This window comes from Vulpes vulpes, chromosome 2 (assembly GCF_048418805.1).
Source record: "Vulpes vulpes isolate BD-2025 chromosome 2, VulVul3, whole genome shotgun sequence".
NCBI classification, from domain to species: domain Eukaryota; kingdom Metazoa; phylum Chordata; class Mammalia; order Carnivora; family Canidae; genus Vulpes; species Vulpes vulpes.
This window is the reverse complement of record NC_132781.1, coordinates 57,805,678-57,826,682: the sequence shown is the minus strand read 5'-3', so window position 1 is coordinate 57,826,682 and position 21,005 is coordinate 57,805,678. Positions and strand designations below refer to the sequence as shown.

Below are 21,005 nucleotides of genomic sequence, written 5' to 3'. Positions count from 1 at the left end.
CAGAAGTTTCACTACCCTAAATATTCTCTGTGCTTCATCTATTCATCCTTCCCTCCCCTAAACCCTGGAAACCACTGATTTTTTTTACTGTCATCATAGTTTTGCCTTTTTCAGAGTGTCATACAGTTTATATCACACGTAAGTCACTTTACAGATTTGCTTCTTTCACTTAATAATATGTATTTAAGGTCCTTTCATTCATGTCTTTTTTTTAAATTTTTATTTATTTATGATAGTCACAGAGAGAGAGAGAGAGAGAGAGAGAGAGAGGCAGAGACACAGGCAGAGGGAGAAGCAGGCTCCATGCACCGGGAGCCCGACGTGGGACTTGATCCCGGGTCTCCAGGATCGCACCCTGGGCCAAAGGCAGGCACCAAACCGCTGCGCCACCCAGGGATCCCTCATTCATGTCTTTTAGTGGCTTGATAATCTCATTTCTTTTTAATGCTAAATAATATTCTACTGTCTTGACATACCAGTTTATTTATCCATTCACCTACTGAAGAACATGCTGGTTGATTCCAAATTCTAGCAATTATGAATAACTGTCATAAACATCCATATATAGGTTTTTAGGTGAACACAAGTTTTCAATTAATTTGGGTAAATAGCAAGGAGCATGACTACTAGACTGTACAGTAAGAGTCTGGCAAGAAACTGCCAAACAATCTTCTAAAGTGGCTATACTACTTTGCATTCCCATCCAGCAGGAATGAGAGTTCGTGCTGCTATCCAACTTTGCCAACATTTGGTGGTATCAGTGTTCTGGATTCTAGACATTCTAATAGGCTTGTAGTAGTATTACATAGTTTTAATTCACATTTATTTCCCTAATGATGTATGATGAAGAGCATCTTCCCATATGCTTGTCATTTGTAGATCTTCTTCAGTGAGTTATCTATCTACTCAGGTCTTTGGCCCATTTTTTAATGGAGCAGTTTGTTTTCTTATTATTGAATTTTATTTATTTTTTTTTTAAGATTTTATTTATTTATTCATAGAGACACAGAGAGAGAGAGAGACACAGGCAGAGGGAGAAGCAGGCTCCATGAGGAGAGCCCGATGCGGGACTCGATCCAGGGTGTCCAGGATCACGTCCTGGGCTGCAGGCGGCGCTAAACCGCTGCGCCACCGGGGCTGCCCTTATTATTGAATTTTAAGAGTTATTTGCATATTACGGATAAAAGTCCTTTATCAGATGTGTCTTTTGCAAGTATTTTCTCCTACTCTGTGGCTTGTCTTCTTGTTCTCCTGACAGTGGCCTTTACTTTACCAAGCAAAAGTTTTTAATTTTAGTGAAGTCCAGCTTATCAATTATTTCTTTCATGAGCAGATTGTTTTGATTTAAGCTTAGTTTGGGAAATAGGGAACCAGGAGTTTGATTTTTTTTTTTTTAACAACCGCATTGAGACATAATACACATACCAGAAAATACCCCTCTGTAAAGTACAAAATTCAGTCGTTTGTTAGTATACTCTGTGTTTGGAAACCACCATCATAATTAATTTTAGAACATTTTTAGTGCTTGCTGGTGGTGGCTGTGTCGCTGGTAGAGGCATGGGAACTGGTGGCTGAAGCCTTTGGTTTGGGATGAACCTCACTCTCGATGAAGGCCAAGAAGCTGAGCCAGAGCCATGGCCAAGTACAATGGTAGCAGTTGAGCTGACCATTGCTGCTGGATTTGCAGGACATTATGTTTTCTAAGCCATGAAACATACGGAACCTCAAGTGAAACAAATTTTTCAACATCTACCAAAATCTGCCTTTGGGGATAGCTATTACAGAAGTGGGTTTGAACCCAAAATGACAAAACGAGAAAAGTCATCATTAATACTAGGCATCCTACTGCCAATAAAGGAAAAATAACAGCTGCTCATTGACAAATTGTGTTTTTAAATCACCCAGACAAGGGAGCATCTCCTCATATAGCAGCCAAAATCAATGCAGCTAAAGATTTACTAGGTCAAGCCAAAAGTGAAGTAATTGTGTGATGAGTTTTAAGTTATTGTTAATTTACATATATGAGTGCCAGCTTTTTACAATGCCTCAAATTTGTAGCCTCAAAGCTACAAATTAAAAAAAAAAAAAAAAGAAAGAAAGAAAGAACACTTTCATCATCTCCTAAAAAATGATGTACCCATTGGTAGCCACTCTCCACTTTCTTTCCACAACCCTACCCCGCAGCCCATGGTGGTCACTTACCCACTTTCTGTCTCTATGGATTTGTCCATTCTGGATGTCTGGACATGTGGCCTCTTATGACTGGCTTCTTTCACTTTTTTTTCTTCTTCCTTTCACTTAATATAATGCTTTTCAGGTCCATCCATATTGTAATATATGTTATTGTGCTATTCTTTTTCATAAATAAATAATACTCCACTGTATATATTTACCACATTTTACTTATCTATTCACCAACTGCTAGACATCTGGGTTGTTTCCACTATTTGGCTGTCAGAACCTGATTTTGATACATTAAGTCTCAGGTGCCTATCAGACTTCCAGGTACCCCAGATATGCTGTAAACAAGTGATCAAATGAGTCTTGAATTCAAGGAAAAGGATCTGAGTCAGAGAGACCAATTTTCAGGATATATACACACATACATGAGACTAGAAGAGATAAAGTAACTGGAATGGCTGGGTGGCTCAGCGGTTGAGCATCTGCCTTCATTCAGCTCAGGGTGTGATCCTGGAGTCCTGGGATTGAGTCCCACATCGGGCTCCCTGCGTGGAGCCTGCTTCTCTCTCTGCCTCTCTCTCTCATGAATAAATAAATAAAACCTTTAAAAAAAAAAAAAAAAAGAGCATAGCCTTTGAAGTCCAGAAAGACTGGAGGTCAAGTATCAGTTCTACATCTTACCTATTACTTAGCTTACTATTTGTTACCTTAGCTATGTACCCCTGAGCAAGTTACTTGACTTCTGTGTCTCAGTTTCCTCATTCACAAAACAGAGATACCTACCTAGGGATATTCTGAGGAGTAAATAAGATAGTGCATGCAAAGTGCAAAGTTTTATACATACACACACACAAAACATAAAATACTCAATCTACTACATACACTGAACTATAAAACATGACCTAGAAAGATATATACCAAGCCCACGATAGCAGTTGCTGGAGATGTCACACAAAAGGAATTCTACTTTCATCTTTATTTCTTTTACATTTTAATTTTTTTATATTTTTTTTATTTATGATAGTCACAGAGAGAGAGAGAGGCAGAGACATAGGCAGAGGGAGAAGCAGGCTCCATGCACCGGGAGCCCGATGTGGGATTCGATCCCGGGTCGCCAGGATCGCGCCCTGGGCCAAAGGCAGGCGCCAAACCGCTGCACCACCCAGGGATCCCTTCTTTTACATTTTAAAAAAGCATGAAAACATTTATTCTTCGAGGAAGGATATAGATGTGTTGGTAGATTATATTTCCTATTTTTCAGTGGCTACTGCATTTTTTTAAAAGATTTTATTTATTTATTCATGAGAGACAGAGAGAAAGAGGAAGAGACACCAGAAGGAGAAGCAGGCACCATGTAGGAAGCCTGATGCAGAACTTGATCCCAGTACTCTGGGATCACACCCTGAGCCAAAGGCAGACGCTCAACCGCTGAGCCACCCAGGTGTCCCAGTTACTGCATTTCTTAAAAAACAAAACAAAACAGAAAAAAAAAAAAAGAAAAGCCCACTAAAATATCAAAACTAGAAAACAGCCTTAACTGAAAAAAAAAGCAACATGCAAAAATAATGTACATGCTACCTCTTATATTAAAGAAAAAAAATATACATACACACACTAGCTTGTATTTACTTGCACATGCATAAACTGTTATTTCTGAAAAGATCTGTAAGAAACACAACACTAGGGCAGCCCGGGTGGCTCAGCGGTTTAGCACTGCCTTCACCCCAAGGTCTGATCCTGGGGGCCCAGGATCAAGTCCCATGTCGGGCTCCCTGCATGGCTTCTTCCTCTGCCTGTGTCTCTGCCTCTCTCTCTCTTTCTCATGAATAAATAAAGTCTTAAAAAGAAAAAAGAAATGCAGTAACTGGGACGCCTGGGTGGCTCAGCGGTTGAGTATCTGCCTTCGGCCGACCAATATGAGGAAGGGAATTGGGTGCTGAGGGCAAAGGTGGAAGAAGACTTAACATTTATAGTCTTTTGGGATCCCTGGGTGGCGCAGCGGTTTAGCGCCTGCCTTTGGCCCAGGGCGCGATCCTGGAGACCCGGGATCGAATCCCATGTTGGGCTCTCGGTGCATGGAGCCTGCTTCTCCCTCTGCCTATGTCTCTGCCTCTCTCTCTGTGTGTGTGACTATCATAAATAAATTTTAAAAAAATAAATAAAAACATTTATAGTCTTTTATATCTCTTAAATTTGGAAACAGATGAGTGTATTACCTACAAAAAAAAAAAGAAAAAACTTATTAGAAACATATTACCAGAAAGAATAGTCTTTCCAGCAGGTAGTACCAGGACAACTGGATTTCCACATGCAAGAGAATGAAATTGGACTCCTATCTCACAGCATTTATAAAAATTAATTCAAAAAGGATCAATGACCTAAATATAAGAGCTAAAACTATAAAATTCTTAGAAGAAAACATAGGGGTAAATTTTCTTGACCTTAGATTTGACAATGGAGTCTTAGATACATCAAAAGAATGAGTGAGGGACACCTGGGTGGCTCAGCAGTTAAGCGTCTGCCTTCGGATCAGGGCGTGATCCTGGAGTCCCAGGATCAAGTACCACATTGGGGTCTCTGCCTGAAGCCTACTTCTCCCTCTGCCTATGTATGTCTCTGCCTCTCTCTCTCTGTGTCTCTCATGAATAAATAAATAAAATCTTAAAAAAAAAGAAAAAGAAAAGAAAAGAAAAGAATGAGTGAGGGGCACCTGGGTGGCTCTGTTGGTTGAGTGTCTGCCTTCAGTTCAGGTCACCGTCTCAGAATCCTAGGATGGAGACCTGCATGAGGCTTCCCTGGTTGGTAGGAAGTCTGCTTCTCCCTCTCCTGCTCCCACTCCTGCTCCCCCTGCTTATGCTTTCTCTGTCAAAGAAATAAATAAAATCTTAAAAAAAAAAAAAAAGAATGAGCTATAGGGGCACCTGGGTGGCTTTGTTGGTTAAGTGTCCCACTCTTGGTTTTGACTCAAGTCATGATCTCAGGATGGTGAAATCAAGCCCCACACCCAGCTCCTTGCTCAGTGAGGAGTCTACTCGGGATTCTCTCTCTCCCTTTTCCTCTGCCTCTCCCCTCACTCTCTTTCTCTTTTTCTCTCTCTGAAATAAATAAGTCTAAAAAAAAAAAAATCCTGGGCAAGGGACTTGACCGGCATATATCCCAAGAAAATATACAAATGGCCAATAAGCACATGAAAAAGTGTTCGTCATTAGGGATATAAATGCAAATCAAAACCACAATGGGATAACACTTCACATATACCGAGGTGACTACAAGTTTTTAAAAATGAAAAAATAACAAGTGCTTGCAAGAATATGGAGAAACTGGAACCTTCACGCATTGCTGATAGGAATGTAAAACGGTACAGCCACTATGGAAAACAATTTGGCAGTTCTTCAAAATGCTAAACAGAATTACCACGTGCCCAGGACTTCCACACCTAGCTACATAGCCTAAAGAATTGAAAGCAAGGACTCAGATACTTTTACACCAATGTTCACTACAGCATTATTCACAATACCAAAAAGTGGACACAATACCAAGTGTCCATTCACAGATAAATGGATTAACAAAATGTGCTACATCCATACAAAGGAGTATCATTCAACCATAGAACAAAATGAAGTACTGGTATATGCTATAACCCTGAGATCATAACCTGAGCCGAAGGCAGAGGCAACTGACTGAGCCACCCAGGCACTCCTTGATGTTATACAATTTTTTTTTTAAGATTTTATTTATTCATTCGTGACAGAGAGAGAGAGAGAAAGAGGCAGAGACATAGGCAGAGGGAGAAGCAGGCTCCAGGCAGGGAGCTCGATGTGGGACTCGATCCCGGGATTCCAGGATCACGCCCTGGACGGAAGGCAGGCGCTAAACCGCTGAGCCACCCAGAGATCCCCGATATTACACAATTTTGAAATAATACAGTAATTTTTTTAAAAAATATTTTATTCATTTATTTATTTGAGAGAGTGGGAGAGCACAAAGGGTAGAGGAGTGGGGAACGGAAGGACAGGGGAGAGAGAATCCTCTCTCTCCTTGCTGAGTGGAGAGTCTGACTTGGGGCTTGATCTCACAACCCTGAGATCACAACCTGAGCCGAAACCAAGAGCTGGACACAACTGACTGAGCCAATCAGGCGCCCCTAAAACAACACAGTGATGTTTTAAAGTACTTATCTTCCAACCTTACCCACATTTTTAAGGTATAATGCCTTGCCTAATTAATCCTTGTAACTTTTTTTAGGTACACTCACCAAATCTTTTCAAAGAGAAGTCCACCAATATATTTGTAGAAGTGCTTTGCTATAATCTGTACAAGAGTGGACAGTGTTTTCTGTGTGTAGCCTATAAGATCTGCATGTTATCAGGCACCTGTCCCATGCACATTCCCTTTCAGATTTTACATCTTTTAGAACAGGCCAAACTTCTATGGGTGAAAGTCAGAACCATACCAGGAGCACAATTTAAACATTTCCTCCAACACATCCTTGGACACAAACCACCAAAGAAGCTATCTCCCATTCTTTTCTCCACAATGCATCTCTGGAAGAGAAAAGTGCGCTATTTCCTACAATGTTGATTTCTCTATCTGCCCACCCTCACAAAACCATTAGTTACTTGTAAATTTGGGGGCTCCGCTATGTATACCCCTTTAAAGATCAATTACTAAAATGTTACCCAAAGAAACCTACTATAAACTCCACCCTGTAATAAGCCAAACCATCCTTTAGGGCCGCCTGTCCTCACCCCACATTATACTGTCCTCCTTTCCCAATTGCTTTTTCCCAAATTACACTTTAATGTCATGCCATCCGCCTGTGGTAAGGGACATTATAAGAACAGAGCTACAGAGCTTGTCATCATGTAGACTATAAATAAGATGCACAGGATGCTGTTATTAAACAGTTACCTTCAAGGAGGACTCAGGGAAGGAATGTCTTGTTCATCTCTATCAAGGATAGATGTGATTTCCTGTGAAGCTTGTGTTTGTCATCATTTAGACTTAGTGAAATTTTTTACCTGATCATCAGTTTCTATCTTTCAGTACACTCCTTGAAAGCTTAGGGCTTAATCTCAAAGAAGTAATCTGCTCATCACAGCTTTTATTTTATATACAATTCTTACTTTTACTGCTGGCTCCATCTTGATTTCCTATTTTACATTCTCTTTGTCTCATTTTTCTTACTTATTCTTTTTTTTTTTTTTAAGATTTTATTTATTTATTCATGAGAGGCAGAGACACAGGCAGAGGGAGAAGCAGGCTCCATGCAGGGAGCCTGATGTGGGACTTGATCCTGCGTCTCCAGGATCACACCCTGGGCTGAAGGTGGCGCTAAACCACTGAGCCACTGGGGCTGCCCCTTTCTTACTTATTCTAAATGCAATTTATCTTGCTATATTGAATACACCTTTGTAAACCATTCTATTTCCTTGTGGAATAAATTGACATTTTGAAACTAATCACAGCACAGATTCCCTGAGCGACTCCATGATTCCCATATATGAATGTGCTTGAATTTGCACCCACGTATGTCTGGCTCTCGCCCAAAATGCCCATTGAGCTGTAAGTCACTCCTGGTAACTGGCCCACACCCCCCAGTGTTGACCTGAAAATAACAGACCATAAACTCAAGAAAGTTACCTTGAAACCTTGCCAATCTCAAAGGTTGGTAAGTGTCTACGGAACACATGTAAACTACTTAGGCAGCATCTTCAACCCGTGGCCAAGCACACTACCTTGAGTAAAATAACAGCTGTCTCCTGTCACTGCCATTTCTGCAGTCCTAAGGATTTAGAGTTGAGTCTCTAAAGCAAAGCCACTGCCTCTTATCTCTCCAGTTCAGCAGAGGCTTATAAGTTCAAACCAAGCACACACAAAAATAAGTCTATGAAATCTCAATACAAACTCTACAGAAGTCAGCCACTACACACCTAGTGGCCTCAGAGAGCCCAGCCTTGCCATGGGTAAGACACATGGTCCTTTCTTCCAAAGCCCTTCACAGCTTTGTTCTACTGCTTAGTTTTTTAAGAAGCTTGGTTTCTCTTACTGCTTGAAAACAGTCACTGAGGCAAGATTCTCAATCTTATCCAACTATAGGGAAAACTATACCCATATCTCCCCACAGTGCCCAATTAGTTTCTAATCCTTGAACAAGTAGGGGTTCATAGCCCCATTCTTAGAAGACCCTATTTCCCTTCTTTATCTTTTCCTCAAGAAACTCAAGGTTCTATTCTTTTCTCTGCTCCTGTCTCTCTATCCCCTCTTGCTCCTCAAATACAGTGGGTTTTAAATTTTTGTGATTCTTTGATTAGCTGACTTTGCTATCTAAAAACATACTATTGCCTTTATTTACCTTTAACATACTATTATTTATAAAATCTCTTGACTTAAATAAAAATCTGGGGACCTGGGTGGCTCAGTGGTTGGGCATCTACCCTTGGCTCAGGTCACGATCCCAGAGTCCTGGGATCAAGTCCTGGATCAGGCTCCCTGTAGAGAGCCTGCTTCTCCCTCTGCCTATGTCTCTGCCTCTCTGTATATCTCTGTGTGTGTGTCTCTTTAAGATAAGTAAAATCTTAAAAAAAAAAAAAAAAAAAAGAAATAAAAATCTATCTAAAATTATTTTTCACGTAGCCTTTGTATACAATTTCTACTGTAATATAATTCACTGGGAATAAAGAGCTGGAATCCTTGGGGCAGCCCAAGTGGCTAAGTGTTGTTGTTTTTTTTTTTTTTTAAGATTTTATTTATTTATTCATGAGAGACACACAGAGAGAGAGAGGCAGAGACACACACACAGAGAGAGAGAGAGGCAGAGACACAGGCAGAGGGAGAAGCAGGCTCCATGCAGGGAGCCCAACATGGGACTCGATCCCGGGTCTCCAGGATTAGGCACTGGGCTGAAGGCAGTGCTAAACTGCTGAGCCGGGGGATCCCTGGATGGCTCTCATGAATAAATGAATAAAATCTTTAAAAAAGAGCTGGAATCCAAGATGACATCCTTACAATCCAGAAGGAAACAAACATCCATATCTTCAGTCTAAATCAGAGTTTCTCAGCCATGGCACTACTGATAATTCTTTCTTGTGAGGGGCTGCTGTTCTATGCATTATAGGATGTCTAGCATCATATAGGATGTTTAGCATCATATCTGGCCTCTATACCCACTACACACCCATAGCAACCTTTTAGCTGTGACAATCAAAAATATCTCTGGACACTGCCAAATATCTTCTCAGGGGCAAATTCACCCCTGAGAAGTTGAGAACCACTGGTTTAGACCTTTCTCCTGAGTTTATTACTATCAGAGCTATTAGTGTCTGGAGCACATATGACAATTAATAAATATCTGATAACCAACCAGCCTGTGTATCCAAGAGATATCTGGACATCTCTACCTCAATGTCTTGACTTGGCAGCATATCAAACTCGATAGGGCCCAAATCAAACTCTCTTGCATTCCTTAATCTAGTTATAGTATTTACTAAAGCAATCTATGCCAGAACTGAGATTACACTGAACTCCTCTAGCTTCCTCAAAACTTAGACCTAACCTGTCAACAGGTCCTAGTACATCTTCTTCATCTCCTTTTATTTAAAGTTTTTTCTATAGGGGATCCCTGGGTGGCTCAGCGGTTTCGCGCCTGCCTTTCGCCCAGGGCGCGATCCTGGAGTCCCGGGATCGAGTCCCGCGTCGGGCTCCCTGCATGGAGCCGGCGCTTCTCCCTCTGCCTGTTTCTCTGCCTCTCTCTCTCTATGTCTATCATAAATAAATAAAAATAAATCTTTTAAAAAAAAGTTTTTTCTTTACTAATCTGTACACCCACTGTGGAGATTGAACTCACAACCCACAGATCCAGTCGCATGTTTTTCTGACTGAGCCAGCCAGGAGTTCCCATCTCCTTTTAAAAACCACAATCACTTGTCACTACCTTACTTTAAATTCTCATGTCACCTGGCCTACTGCTTCTATGACATATTTGCCCATTCTAAACCGTGGTCCCCAAGTGCTGCCAGAATATTTCTAAAACCTACTGTCACAATGCTCCTTAAAAATTTCTCAAGGGCACTCCTCTTTCTATGACACTGTTTCCAAAACTCCATTAAGAAACTGCCTTCATGATTTTTGTCCTATTTCTACCACATACAATAGTGTATCCCTGTTTAGGTTTCTTTGAATCTACTTTTCTTTTTAGTTAGCTACACTTTATTTTTTTTTATTTTTTATTTTTTTTCTTAATTTTATTTATTTATTTATGATAGTCACACAGAGAGAGAGAGAGAGAGGCAGAGACATAGGCAGAGGGAGAAGCAGGTTCCATGCACCGGGAGCCCGATGTGGGATTCGATCCCGGGTCTCCAGGATCGCGCCCTGGGCCAAAGGCAGGCGCTAAACCGCTGCACCACCCAGGGATCCCGAGAGTCAGAGGCTTAACCAATTGAGCCATCCAGGTGCCCCGAAAGTGGGAATTTTCAATAGCAAATAAATTCAGGTATATACTCCATGAGTCACTGTTGCAAAACCCACTAAATCTCATCAAGTCCTGGCTCTGATATTTGTTCTGCCTTACACAAGGATTGTGTAAATGACATAATGGACATAAAGATACTCTGAAAACTGTAAGCAGCTATGAACATTCTAATCATTGCTAATAATTCTGACTGGAATCCAGAAGCCCTGCATGGAAAAAGTGGCATCTGAGTCTGAGCTCAAAAGGGTCACGGAAGGTATTGTATACAGCAAACACAAGCAGTAGTTATAGATGTGAATCTCGGACCCAGACTACCTAGGTTTGAATCCCAGCTCCTCCACTTACTAGCTGTATAACTTCAGAAAGATACTTATAATCTGTCTATGCTTTAGTTTAACTATCTATAAAGCGGGGCAAATATTAGTACCGAACTCATAGAGTATTAAATGATTATTTGTGCTATGTAAGTATTAAAAAACTAGGTGATAGAAACAGACAGAGAGAAGCAAAGAAGAAAGAAAGTACAAGGCATGTTGTCAGAAGAGAGCTCGGAATGGAAGGTAAAAAGAAAAGTGATGAAGTAGAAGTACCTAGAAAAAGCATGCTATTTTCTTCCTAAAAAAAGCTATTAACTGTATCAGAAAGAGCTCTGCATAAGGAAGATTTATAACTTAATTCATTGATTAGGTGCACATCCTCAGGCATTTCATAAACTCTATGAAGCTCAGTATCCTCAGTAAAGTAAGAAGGGGCAGAACTAGAACTCTGATTCTCTTAGCTCTGAAATTCTAGAAAAGAAACCAAGAAGTCATTAGAGACGTGCACCTTCCCATAGAACACCTATGTTACAGGCTCGTTAAAGCCACATGTAACTATTGAGCACCTGAAATGTGGCTAGTCCATATTGGGATTTCTCATAAATGTAAAATATACACATTTCATAGTACCAAAAAAAAGGCCAAATATTACATTAATAATTTTATATTGATTACACGTTGTAATTGGGTTAAATATTACTAAAATTAATTTCAGGAACGCCTGGGTGGCTCAGCGGTTGAGCATCTGCCTTTGGCTCAGGGTTCAGGGTATGATCCCTGTCCAGGGATCGAGTCCCACATCGGGCTCTGTGCGGGGAGCCTGCTTCTCTCTCTCTCTCTCTCTCTCTCTCTCTCTGTCTTTCTCTCTCATGAATAAATTAATAAAATCTTTTTTAAAAATTTAATTTCAAAAAAAATTAATTTCAACTATTCCTTTCTATTTTTTAAAAATGTGACCATTCGAGTTTCATGTTTCTGAGCATTTTACTTCTACCAGACGGCACTGTTGTAGACCATTTTCGTAAAACATAGGGGAATGTGATAATGACAAACAAATGCCTGAAATGATCAGAAAGGGTCTTGAAAACACTGACAACACTCTTCTAGCCCTATAAAAAGCCTTAGTATATCCCCAACTGCCACACTGTGTTCAATTTTCCTTGTAGTACCTGAAAAAGATACAACAAAAAAACAAACAACTCAAGTAAATAGACTGATCAATGAAACAACCACTAAGGTGAGTGAGCAGTCTAACGGATTGCAAGTCTGGAAAGATAAAGACTACCATATATGATGAGAATCTATAAAATCAGGTAAGTGTCTGTAATGAAGAGGTACAAAAAGTTATTCACTAAATCTCAGAAAAAAGCAAAGAAGAGGGATGCCTGGGTTGCTTAGTCAGTTAAGCATCTGCCTTCAGCTCAGATCGTGATGCTGGGGTCCTAGGATCAAGCCTGCATCAAGCTCCCTGCTCAGCTCCCTCTCCTCTACTCCTCTACTCATGTTCTCTCTAGATTTCTCTCTCAAATAAATAAATACTTTAAAAAAAAAAAAAAAGCAAAGGAGAGTTTTTTGAAGCTTTATGGAAGCATTTCAAGCAAAGATAAAACTTTATTGAGCAAGTACCTTTTTCTTTCTTTTTTTTTTTTGAGCAAGTAGCCTTATATGAAGAATTCAGAGATGAAAAAAAAAAAAGAATTCAGAGATGGCTCAGACAAAACATAAACATGAGTTCAAAAAAGATTACATTAATATTAATTCATAAAAGTGGTTATTATGGAATTACAAAATTCCTTGTGTAACTTCTTTACACGTCATCTTTAAACTAAGAGGGGCACCTGCTTGGCTCAGACAGTTAAGTGTCTGCCTTCAGCTCAAGTCATGATCCCAGGTTCCATGCTGACCATGGAACCTGCTTCTCTCCCTCTGGCTGCTGTTCTCTCTGCTTGTGCATGTTCTCTGTCAAATAAATAAATAAAATCTTAAAAAAAAAAAAAAAAAAAAGCTTAAAAAATAACTGTCCAAGAGATCAAACTACCCCGAAGTTACAGAACCCTTTCCCCACCGAAATTCTTAAGAATTCAGTAAACCTGCTTTTTATCACCTGACCAGATACAAAATTTCTATCTCCCAAGATCCTCTCTGAAATCTTTATTGTGGATGAGAACTACCTGAGCTTTTTTTTTTTTTTTTTTTTTTTTAGATTTTATTTATTTATTCACGAGAGACACAGAGAGAGGCAGAGACATAGGCAGAGGGAGGAGAAGCAGGCTCCACGAAGGGAACCAGATGTGGGACTCGATCCTGGGACTCCAGGATCACACCCTAGGCTGAAGGCAGACACTCAACCACTGAGCCACTCAGGCATCCCTGAGCTTTTTTTTTTTTTTTTTTTAAGGAAAGTTATGCTTTCGCCTACTCACTTTCATGTATTTCAACTTTATTCCAACAAAAGTTATGCAGATTCAATGATGTACTAATGATTCGACCACTTCCAATCTAGATATAGAGAAATTGCAATTAAATATAAAACACCCGATGTACTTATTATTTTATTTAGTACCTTCAATTTTTAGTCAAATTAAAAACACAGGCAAATTGCTGTATTCTTCTCTACCAGAACAAATCTTTTCCATCATGACCATTAAGTAACCCAATTATTTTTCTTCCTCTGACAGAATCTTTTATTTTGGCTCTAAAGCCTCAGAAAAGGTGCTCCTGGAATACTTTATTGGCTTACCTAATTTTAGTTTCTATTTCATGCCAAGAAGTAGAAATAAAATTAAATTTGTTTAAAAATATACCAGACATGAACAGCACAACTAAATTAATCTGATAAAACCATTTCCAAGACAAAGAAGAAGAGCCTTCACTTACAGAGAAAAATTCAGAATCCTTTTTTCCCATTAATTGTCCAGAAGATGGGGGGTGGGGAGTTATTAAGAAACAGAAATACATAAGTACAGTCCAATAGTGTTGCAAAGGGAAATGAAATGGTTTAATAACTATATTTCCTTAAGGTGGGAAGGAAATTCAAAGTTTATCAAGCTAAGAGATCTAAAGAAAATCCAACTAATTATCTTCCAAATCATTTCAATAGCCAATCTCAAGTTAATATCAAGACATACTATAATAATCAACATTTTATTCATTAAAAACACAAAGCCTAAAAACAGCTTTACATGTACTAAAAAACAGAAAATTCCACATCAAATCACTGATACAAGAAAATCAATTTGATACATGGAATTAACAATGCTACCAAAGGACATGTGGTTAGTTTTCCATGAATTAGGTCCCAGTGTTGGTTATATCCTCATCTCCTCAAAAAAGCATAGAACGGAAGGAAGCCACAAAACTAATGTGGACTCAGATGAGCATAAATAAAAACTACGTTGCTAGTACTGGCTTTGTCCTTATTTTAATCAAAGTATGCACAAGAATGACTCCCCTATCACGTAGCACCTATAATTAACATGTAAGTACAATTAAGTTACATCCATGAGAGCTGATGTGACCTTAAACATTTTGCATACCTGTTGACTGATGTTAAATATCAACCTCTGTGTGAACAGAACAAAATAAATCTCTTCCTTGAAACAATTTGCAAAGATAAATCGCTTTAAATCCACAGATGAAAGGGGGGAAAAAAGAACTCAAAACTACCAACAGTTTACCCACTTAACACAGAGTAAATCAAAGTTAACTGAAAAAGTGAAACAGGCACTAGCACTAACCTCTGAACACTGTCAGACACCTAAGCACTGTGCATACAAACACTTCTCAGAAAAGGAGTATACACGTTCCCTTTCTCTTACATTCATTCCTTTACTCACACATGCATTTGCTGTAACTTGGCCTAGGCAGTAGCAAAGAACAACTCGTCATCTCCTTTGGGAAACGAAGAAAAGGAAACCTTCGGTTAATAAGAGATTATGAGCAAACAACTTAAGGGGCAGAAAAGTATTGAGGGCCTACTACTTTTTCCACTGAAATTGGATCAACAACGGACAGGAAAACCGGTTCACATCTGAATTAACCTAAGTAAAGCAACACTCCTAACAAGCAATTGGGACAAGGGGTACGGAAAGAGGGACGACCCGACGTTCTCTGACATCACTACCAGACAGCTCTGGCCCACCACCGTCTTCCCCTTCCGCAGGGACCTAAACACACCGGGGCCGGTATCTCCTGTCAGGCGCCCGCCACCCCGCGCTCCTGTCACCACCTCTGGGGGCTGACCCCATTCCGACAGTACTGTCCGTGAGGGCTCGGTCGGGCTCCGAGAAACCGGCGTCAGGGTGAGGGGAGAGAAGTCCTCCTAGCAAAGCTGTCAGGGCTCAGAGCCCTGGGGTAGCCCGAAGGCCAGGAGGCGCAACCCTTGGGCAGAGGCCGCGCACCCCTGGGGATCCCCACCGAGGGAACCAGGACAGCATTCGGGGGACTCGGGCTCCCCCGCTCTCCGCGTGACGCCCGGTCGGATCCGGTCACTTGGCCCCCCGTTAGGCCGACCACCGCGACGGGATGCCGGCGGGGGTCCCGCGGAGAGAGGAAGGGCTGGCCGGCGGGCGCCCCACTGCCGGAAGGGGCGAGCCCCGCAAGCAGCGCTCCCGCCCCGGCCGGGCTCACCTTCAGGTCGTTCTCCGGTAGGTACTTGCACAACCGCGCTATCTCCACATACTTGTCCAAGTCTAGGGGCGCCATTTTAGAAATAACAAGCCCCGACGGCGGCAGCGGCAGCGGCTGAGGCTTTAGTAGCGGCGGCGGCAGCGGCGGAGGCCGAAGCCGGAACTCTTCTTACGTCACATCCGGTCCGTGAGAGGCGTCTGCGCAGCGGCGTAAAATTTGACCCGCTTCTCCCCGCTGCTTCTCCTTGCCCCACGCTCTCTCCCGCTGAACCCCGGCTGCAGGTCCCTAGAGACATCCCTGGTCCGTACAGTGAAACCTGCGGGGACCCGTAGTTTTCTGCCGCGGGGAGTACTGGGATTTGTAGTTTTCAGTAGCGTCCAGCTACCCCACTTTTTCTCTCCCCCCCCTTCGTTTAGACTTTCACTTCTGTGGGCCCAGCGAACCTTTCCCGATGCAAAAAGACAAAGTAGGTGACCGAAGCCATTCCTTGGTTTCTCACTTCGACCCTTTTAAGCATTCTCTCACCAGAACATCTTCATTTAACAATTGGTAAGCCTGGCCATAGTTAACCTGTTTGCATCTTTTCAAGTCCTTGTGAAAACCTTGCCTATGCTTGTGGCAGAGACATCAGGTACCAGTCTTTCAGCATGGAAGGGAAGGGAAACAATGATTAAGGATTTCTTATGCTAAATGCCATATAAATGCTGTTTTTTTTCCGTTTAATCCTCATAACAGTTGATAAGAAAGCAAGGTTCAGAAAGGTTAAGCAACTTGCCCCAAAACTCACAGGAGCTAGGTAGGGGAGTAGAGACTGGTCTACCTGGTTTAAGCATGCTTCAGTGTGAGTCTCATGAGGACAGGGAGTCTTTTGTTCTACCCTTAGTGCAAAAAACCCAGGACCTGGCACGTAGTGTAACTTAAACTTCATTTAACAGCTATTTCTTGAACACCAATTATATGCCAAGTACAGTTGTAGGCATTTAGGATATTTAGCAAGCAAAATAGACAAAGATCCCTATCCTCAATTGGTAACTACATTCTAGAAGAGGAGCAGAACATAATAAATATTTATTAGGAAATGATAAGTGCTAGAGAGAAGGAAAATAGCAGCGGTGTAAGGGAGATGGGGTGATGCATTTCTAAGAACCAACAGAGAGGTAGAGGAGTTAGCCATTCAGATGCTTGAGGGCAATTACATATGGAGGCATATCTAGATGGAATTTTTTTGGGAGGTTCTAGCAGGGGAGTGCAGCTACTGGTATACCCTTGACCGCAGAACAGTCCTCCTCTATCAGGGATGGTCGTCCTCTTCGACCGAGCGCGCAGCTTCTCCGGAGGGACATACATGGAGCGGTAGGGAGGAAGAGGACACCTGCCAGGCCAGCCAGATCAGCTGAATCAACCCTGGCGATCAATGGGGTGACAGATGTCGCAGCCAGATCGCCCTCACATCCTCTAGATGGAATTTTGGAAATGACAAGATTAGTGTGGTTGAATAAGAGGAAAGGACATGAAATTTTACTTTTAATCTAATAGGAAGCTATTGCAGGGTTTTGAGCAGAGGAGTAATATATGTAACTCATTTTAAAAAGATCACTCTGGCTGCCGTATGAGACTGTATTAGGCAATGGTTGCAGATGAGAGATCAGTTAGGAGACTTCTATAATCCAATAGTAGCAGGTGCTCAATAATATTTGTTGTTCAAGAGAACCTGGACCAGATCCTCTTGCTCTAAAGTGTATTTTGGGGGTACCTGGCTGACATCAGTCAGTGGAGCATGTGACTCTTGATCTCAGGGTTGTGAGTTTGAGCCCAATATTGGATGTGGAGATTACTAAAAGATAAAATCTTAAAAAAAAAAAAAATAGCCTTTTTCCTGTGGGCCGCCAACATGCCATCCAGACTGAGGAAGACCCGGAAACTTCGGGGCCACGTGAGCCATGGCCACCGCCGAATCGGCAAACACCGGAAGCACCCAGGAGACCGGGGTAATGCTGGTGGCATGCATCATCACAGGATCAACTTCGACAAATATCACCCAGGTTACTTTGGAAAAGTCGGTAAGAGACATTACCACTTAAAGAGGAACCAGAGCTTCTGCCCAACTGTCAACCTTGATAAACTGTGGACCTTAGTCAGTGAGCAGACATGGGTAAATGCTGCCAAAAACAAGACTGGAGCTGCTCCTATTATCGATGTGGTGTGATCGGGCTACTACAAAGTTTTGGGAAAGGGAAAGCTTCCAAAACAGCCTGTCATCGTGAAGGCCAAATTCTTCAGTAGAAGAGCTGAGGAAAAAAAAAAAAAGAAGAAGAGCTGAGGAGAAGATAAAGGATGTGGGGGGCGCCTGCGTTCTAGTAGCTTGAAGCCACATAGGGGGAGGTTCATTAAATGCTAACAAGTGAAAATAAAAAATAAAATAAAATGAAATAAAATATAAAATATAAAACCTTTAATAAAATAAAAACTGAATTTGGGGGACATATGACTAAAGTTTACTCCGGTCTATGAGTTCTATGTATTACTCTTGAACTGTTTTGTAATTGTGAAACTGTTTCAAAGTAAAATTAGATCCATTTATTTGAGAGGGAGGGAGGGAGGGAGGGAAGGATCAGGAGGAGGGGCAGAGGGAGAGGGAAAGAAAGGAACTCAAGTAGACTCCCCACTGAGCACCAAGACTGACTTGGGGCTCACTCTCACTACGAGATCACAACTGTAGACAAAATCAAGAGTCAGATTCCCAATCAACTGAGCCATTCAGGCACCCCAAAATTATTTTTTTTAATTTTGTTTAAAGTTTTCATTTGTAAGTGATCTCTACACTCAACATGGGGCTTGAACCCACAACCCCAAGATCAAGAGTCACATGCTCTATTGACTGAACCAGCCAGGCACTCCTAAAATTAATTTTTAAAAGTTTGTTGCAGAATGAATGATGCCCACAAGCATACATTTCTTCATTTATTCAACAAATACTTATAGAGCACTTACAATGTGAATGAGACAGATATGATCCTTGCCCTCATGGAGTATACAGTCTGACAAACAGTATACATATAAATGAGTAAATCCTAATTATAAAGTGTGATAGTACTAACAAGGAAAAGAAGGGGTACTGCAAGAAAAATGGAATGGGAGAAGCCTACTATAGGTTGGCAATATAGCAGAGGTAAAGTGTGCAGACTCTAGCACCAGAAGACTAGAGTTCAAGTCCAGGCTCTATTACTCATAGTGTGACTTTGGCAAAGTTATTTATCCCTTTTTTAAAAAAAATTATGTATTTATTCATGAGAGACACAGAGAAAGGCAGAGACACAGGTAGAGAGAGAAGCAGGCTCCATGCAGGGAGCACGACATGGGACTCGATCCTGGGACTCCAGGATCATGCCCTGAGCTGAAGGCAGATGCTCAACTACTGAGCCACCCAGGCGTCCCCAAAGTTATTTATCCTTTTTGTGCTCTAGTTTTCTCGGCTTCTATATGGAAATAATAATTGTCATCATATTGCGTGGAAATAAGAATATTACTTACCTTAAACGCCTGTCCTAAGATTTAATAGAGTTAGTATATAGAAAGGACTTAAAAACACTATCATGTACAGAATGAGTGCAATTTGAGTGTCAGCTCTTAGTATTGAATGTGCAGGAAAGGCCTTTCTAAAGGGGTAACATGGGGATCTCTGGGTGGCTCAGCGGTTTGGCACCTGCCTTTGACTTTGACCCAGGGCACAATCCTGGGGTCAAGTCCCATGTCAGGCTCCTGGCATGGAGCCTGCTTCTCCCTCTGCCTGTGTCTCTGCACCTCTCTCTCTCTCTCTCTCTCTCTCTCTGTCTATCGTGAATAAATAAAATCTTTAAAAAATAAAAAATAAAAAAATAAAGGGGTAACATTTAAGATTTTAGGGGGAAAAAGTAAAAAGATGATATGCTCAGGATTTTTTAGAGAAAAAATTCCAAATGAGGAAAAGATGCTGTTGTTTTCAACCCTTTAAAATTAGAAAGCTGGCAATTCACTTTTCAGGTCTGAACATCAGTAACTGGGAATTCATCCCACTCAAGATACCTTCTCAGAGGTGGGAGGAAGGCAAGTAAGGAAATGGACATGATTGTTCTTTACAAATTAGAACATGCTTGAAAGTGATCAGCATCACTGCTGATTTTGCTGATAAGTCAGTGAAAGTGGAGAGTATCCCCTTCCAGTGAAAACAGGTGGCATTCCTCACATTACCAAACCATCTGGTAAACTCCCTCCCAAAGCCCCACTTCATTCAGTGAACCTCACTCTTTACATACATATCGGAGAGATATGAGGGAAGCATCCTTTAGAGTGTTGGGTGACCTCTAGAAGAAGTGATAGACACATTGGTCATTTATTTTGGAAACGGTGTACAGAACTAGCTGACTGGAATGTGTGCTTAGTTTTCCTTGGCAAAGGAGGAAATCAAGGCTCCTAGTTCTGCCATTTATGCAGGCTAATCATTGTAAGTTCTCTGGGCCTCCATTTCCATTTTTTTAAATAAAGATTTTATTCATTTGAGAGAGAAATAGCAATAGAGATAGTGAGAGAGAGCATGAGCTGGGAGGAGAGGGAGAAGCAAGCTCCCTAATGAGCAGGGAGCCCGAAATGGGCCTCGATCCCAGGACCCTGAGCCAAAAGCAGATGCTTAATAGACTGAGCCATGCTGGCACCCTCTCCATTTCTTTTCTTTTTTTTTTTTTTTTAAGATTTTATGTATTTATTCATGAGAGATACACAGAGAGAGAGGCAGAGGGGGAGAAGCAGGTTCCACGCAGGGAGCCCGAGGCGGGACTCGATCCCAGGTCTCCAGGATCCGTCCCTGGGCTGAAGGCGGTGCTAAACTGCTTAGCCACCGGGACTGCCCCCTCTATTTCCATTTTAAAAATAGATTTCAAAAGTTATTTCCAGCCTTTTCTGAAATGTGATTTCTAGTGTAAAGCATAGGTCCCACAAAAAAACTGTAGCCATTTTGCCCACAAAACTCTTCCAGTTTTTCTTGTTGATATGCAATACCAGTTTGACATCTTAAAATGGAGCTAAGCCAAAAGACACAGACTCCATCAGAGCATGCTGCAACTCTGAGCAGAAATCTCCATCTAGATGTACATGGACATATATGGCAGGGCCAACATGGCCTTAGTTTTCTTTCCTGAAGGAGAGCAAAATTACTGAATACTCCTAAACTCCTCTGTGGCAGACAGCAGTTGAGATTCTTTCCATTTATATGGAAGCTCACAGACTCTGGGTGTTTGAAACAGCATATTTGAACAGTGAGGAAAGCTGCAGACCTCAAATTCTGTTTTGTTAATAAATTCCTGTTTTAATTTCAAGAATTGGTATTCAAGGTATTACTATCTCATTCTAGAGATGAAAAAACTACAACTTGA

General features: G+C 41.3%; 1 protein-coding gene and 2 pseudogenes across 1 annotated transcript in view; 2 read left to right on the top strand and 1 right to left on the bottom strand.

Annotated features, from left to right (window-relative positions):
* The window catches only part of PPP6C (protein phosphatase 6 catalytic subunit), a 37,253-nt gene extending 21,312 nt beyond the window's left edge, over positions 1-15,941 (bottom strand). Inside the window, exon 1 of the mRNA XM_026009295.2 lies at positions 15,601-15,941. Coding sequence (XP_025865080.1) covers positions 15,601-15,675 — 75 coding nt within the window. The 5' untranslated portion in view covers positions 15,676-15,941. The remainder of the gene's footprint in view (positions 1-15,600) is intronic.
* Positions 1,487-1,991, top strand: LOC112927807 (mitochondrial import inner membrane translocase subunit TIM14 pseudogene; annotated as a pseudogene).
* Positions 15,942-17,453: 1,512 nt separating the features above from the next.
* Positions 17,454-18,024, top strand: LOC112927880 (large ribosomal subunit protein uL15-like; annotated as a pseudogene).
* The last annotated feature ends 2,981 nt before the right edge of the window (positions 18,025-21,005 follow it).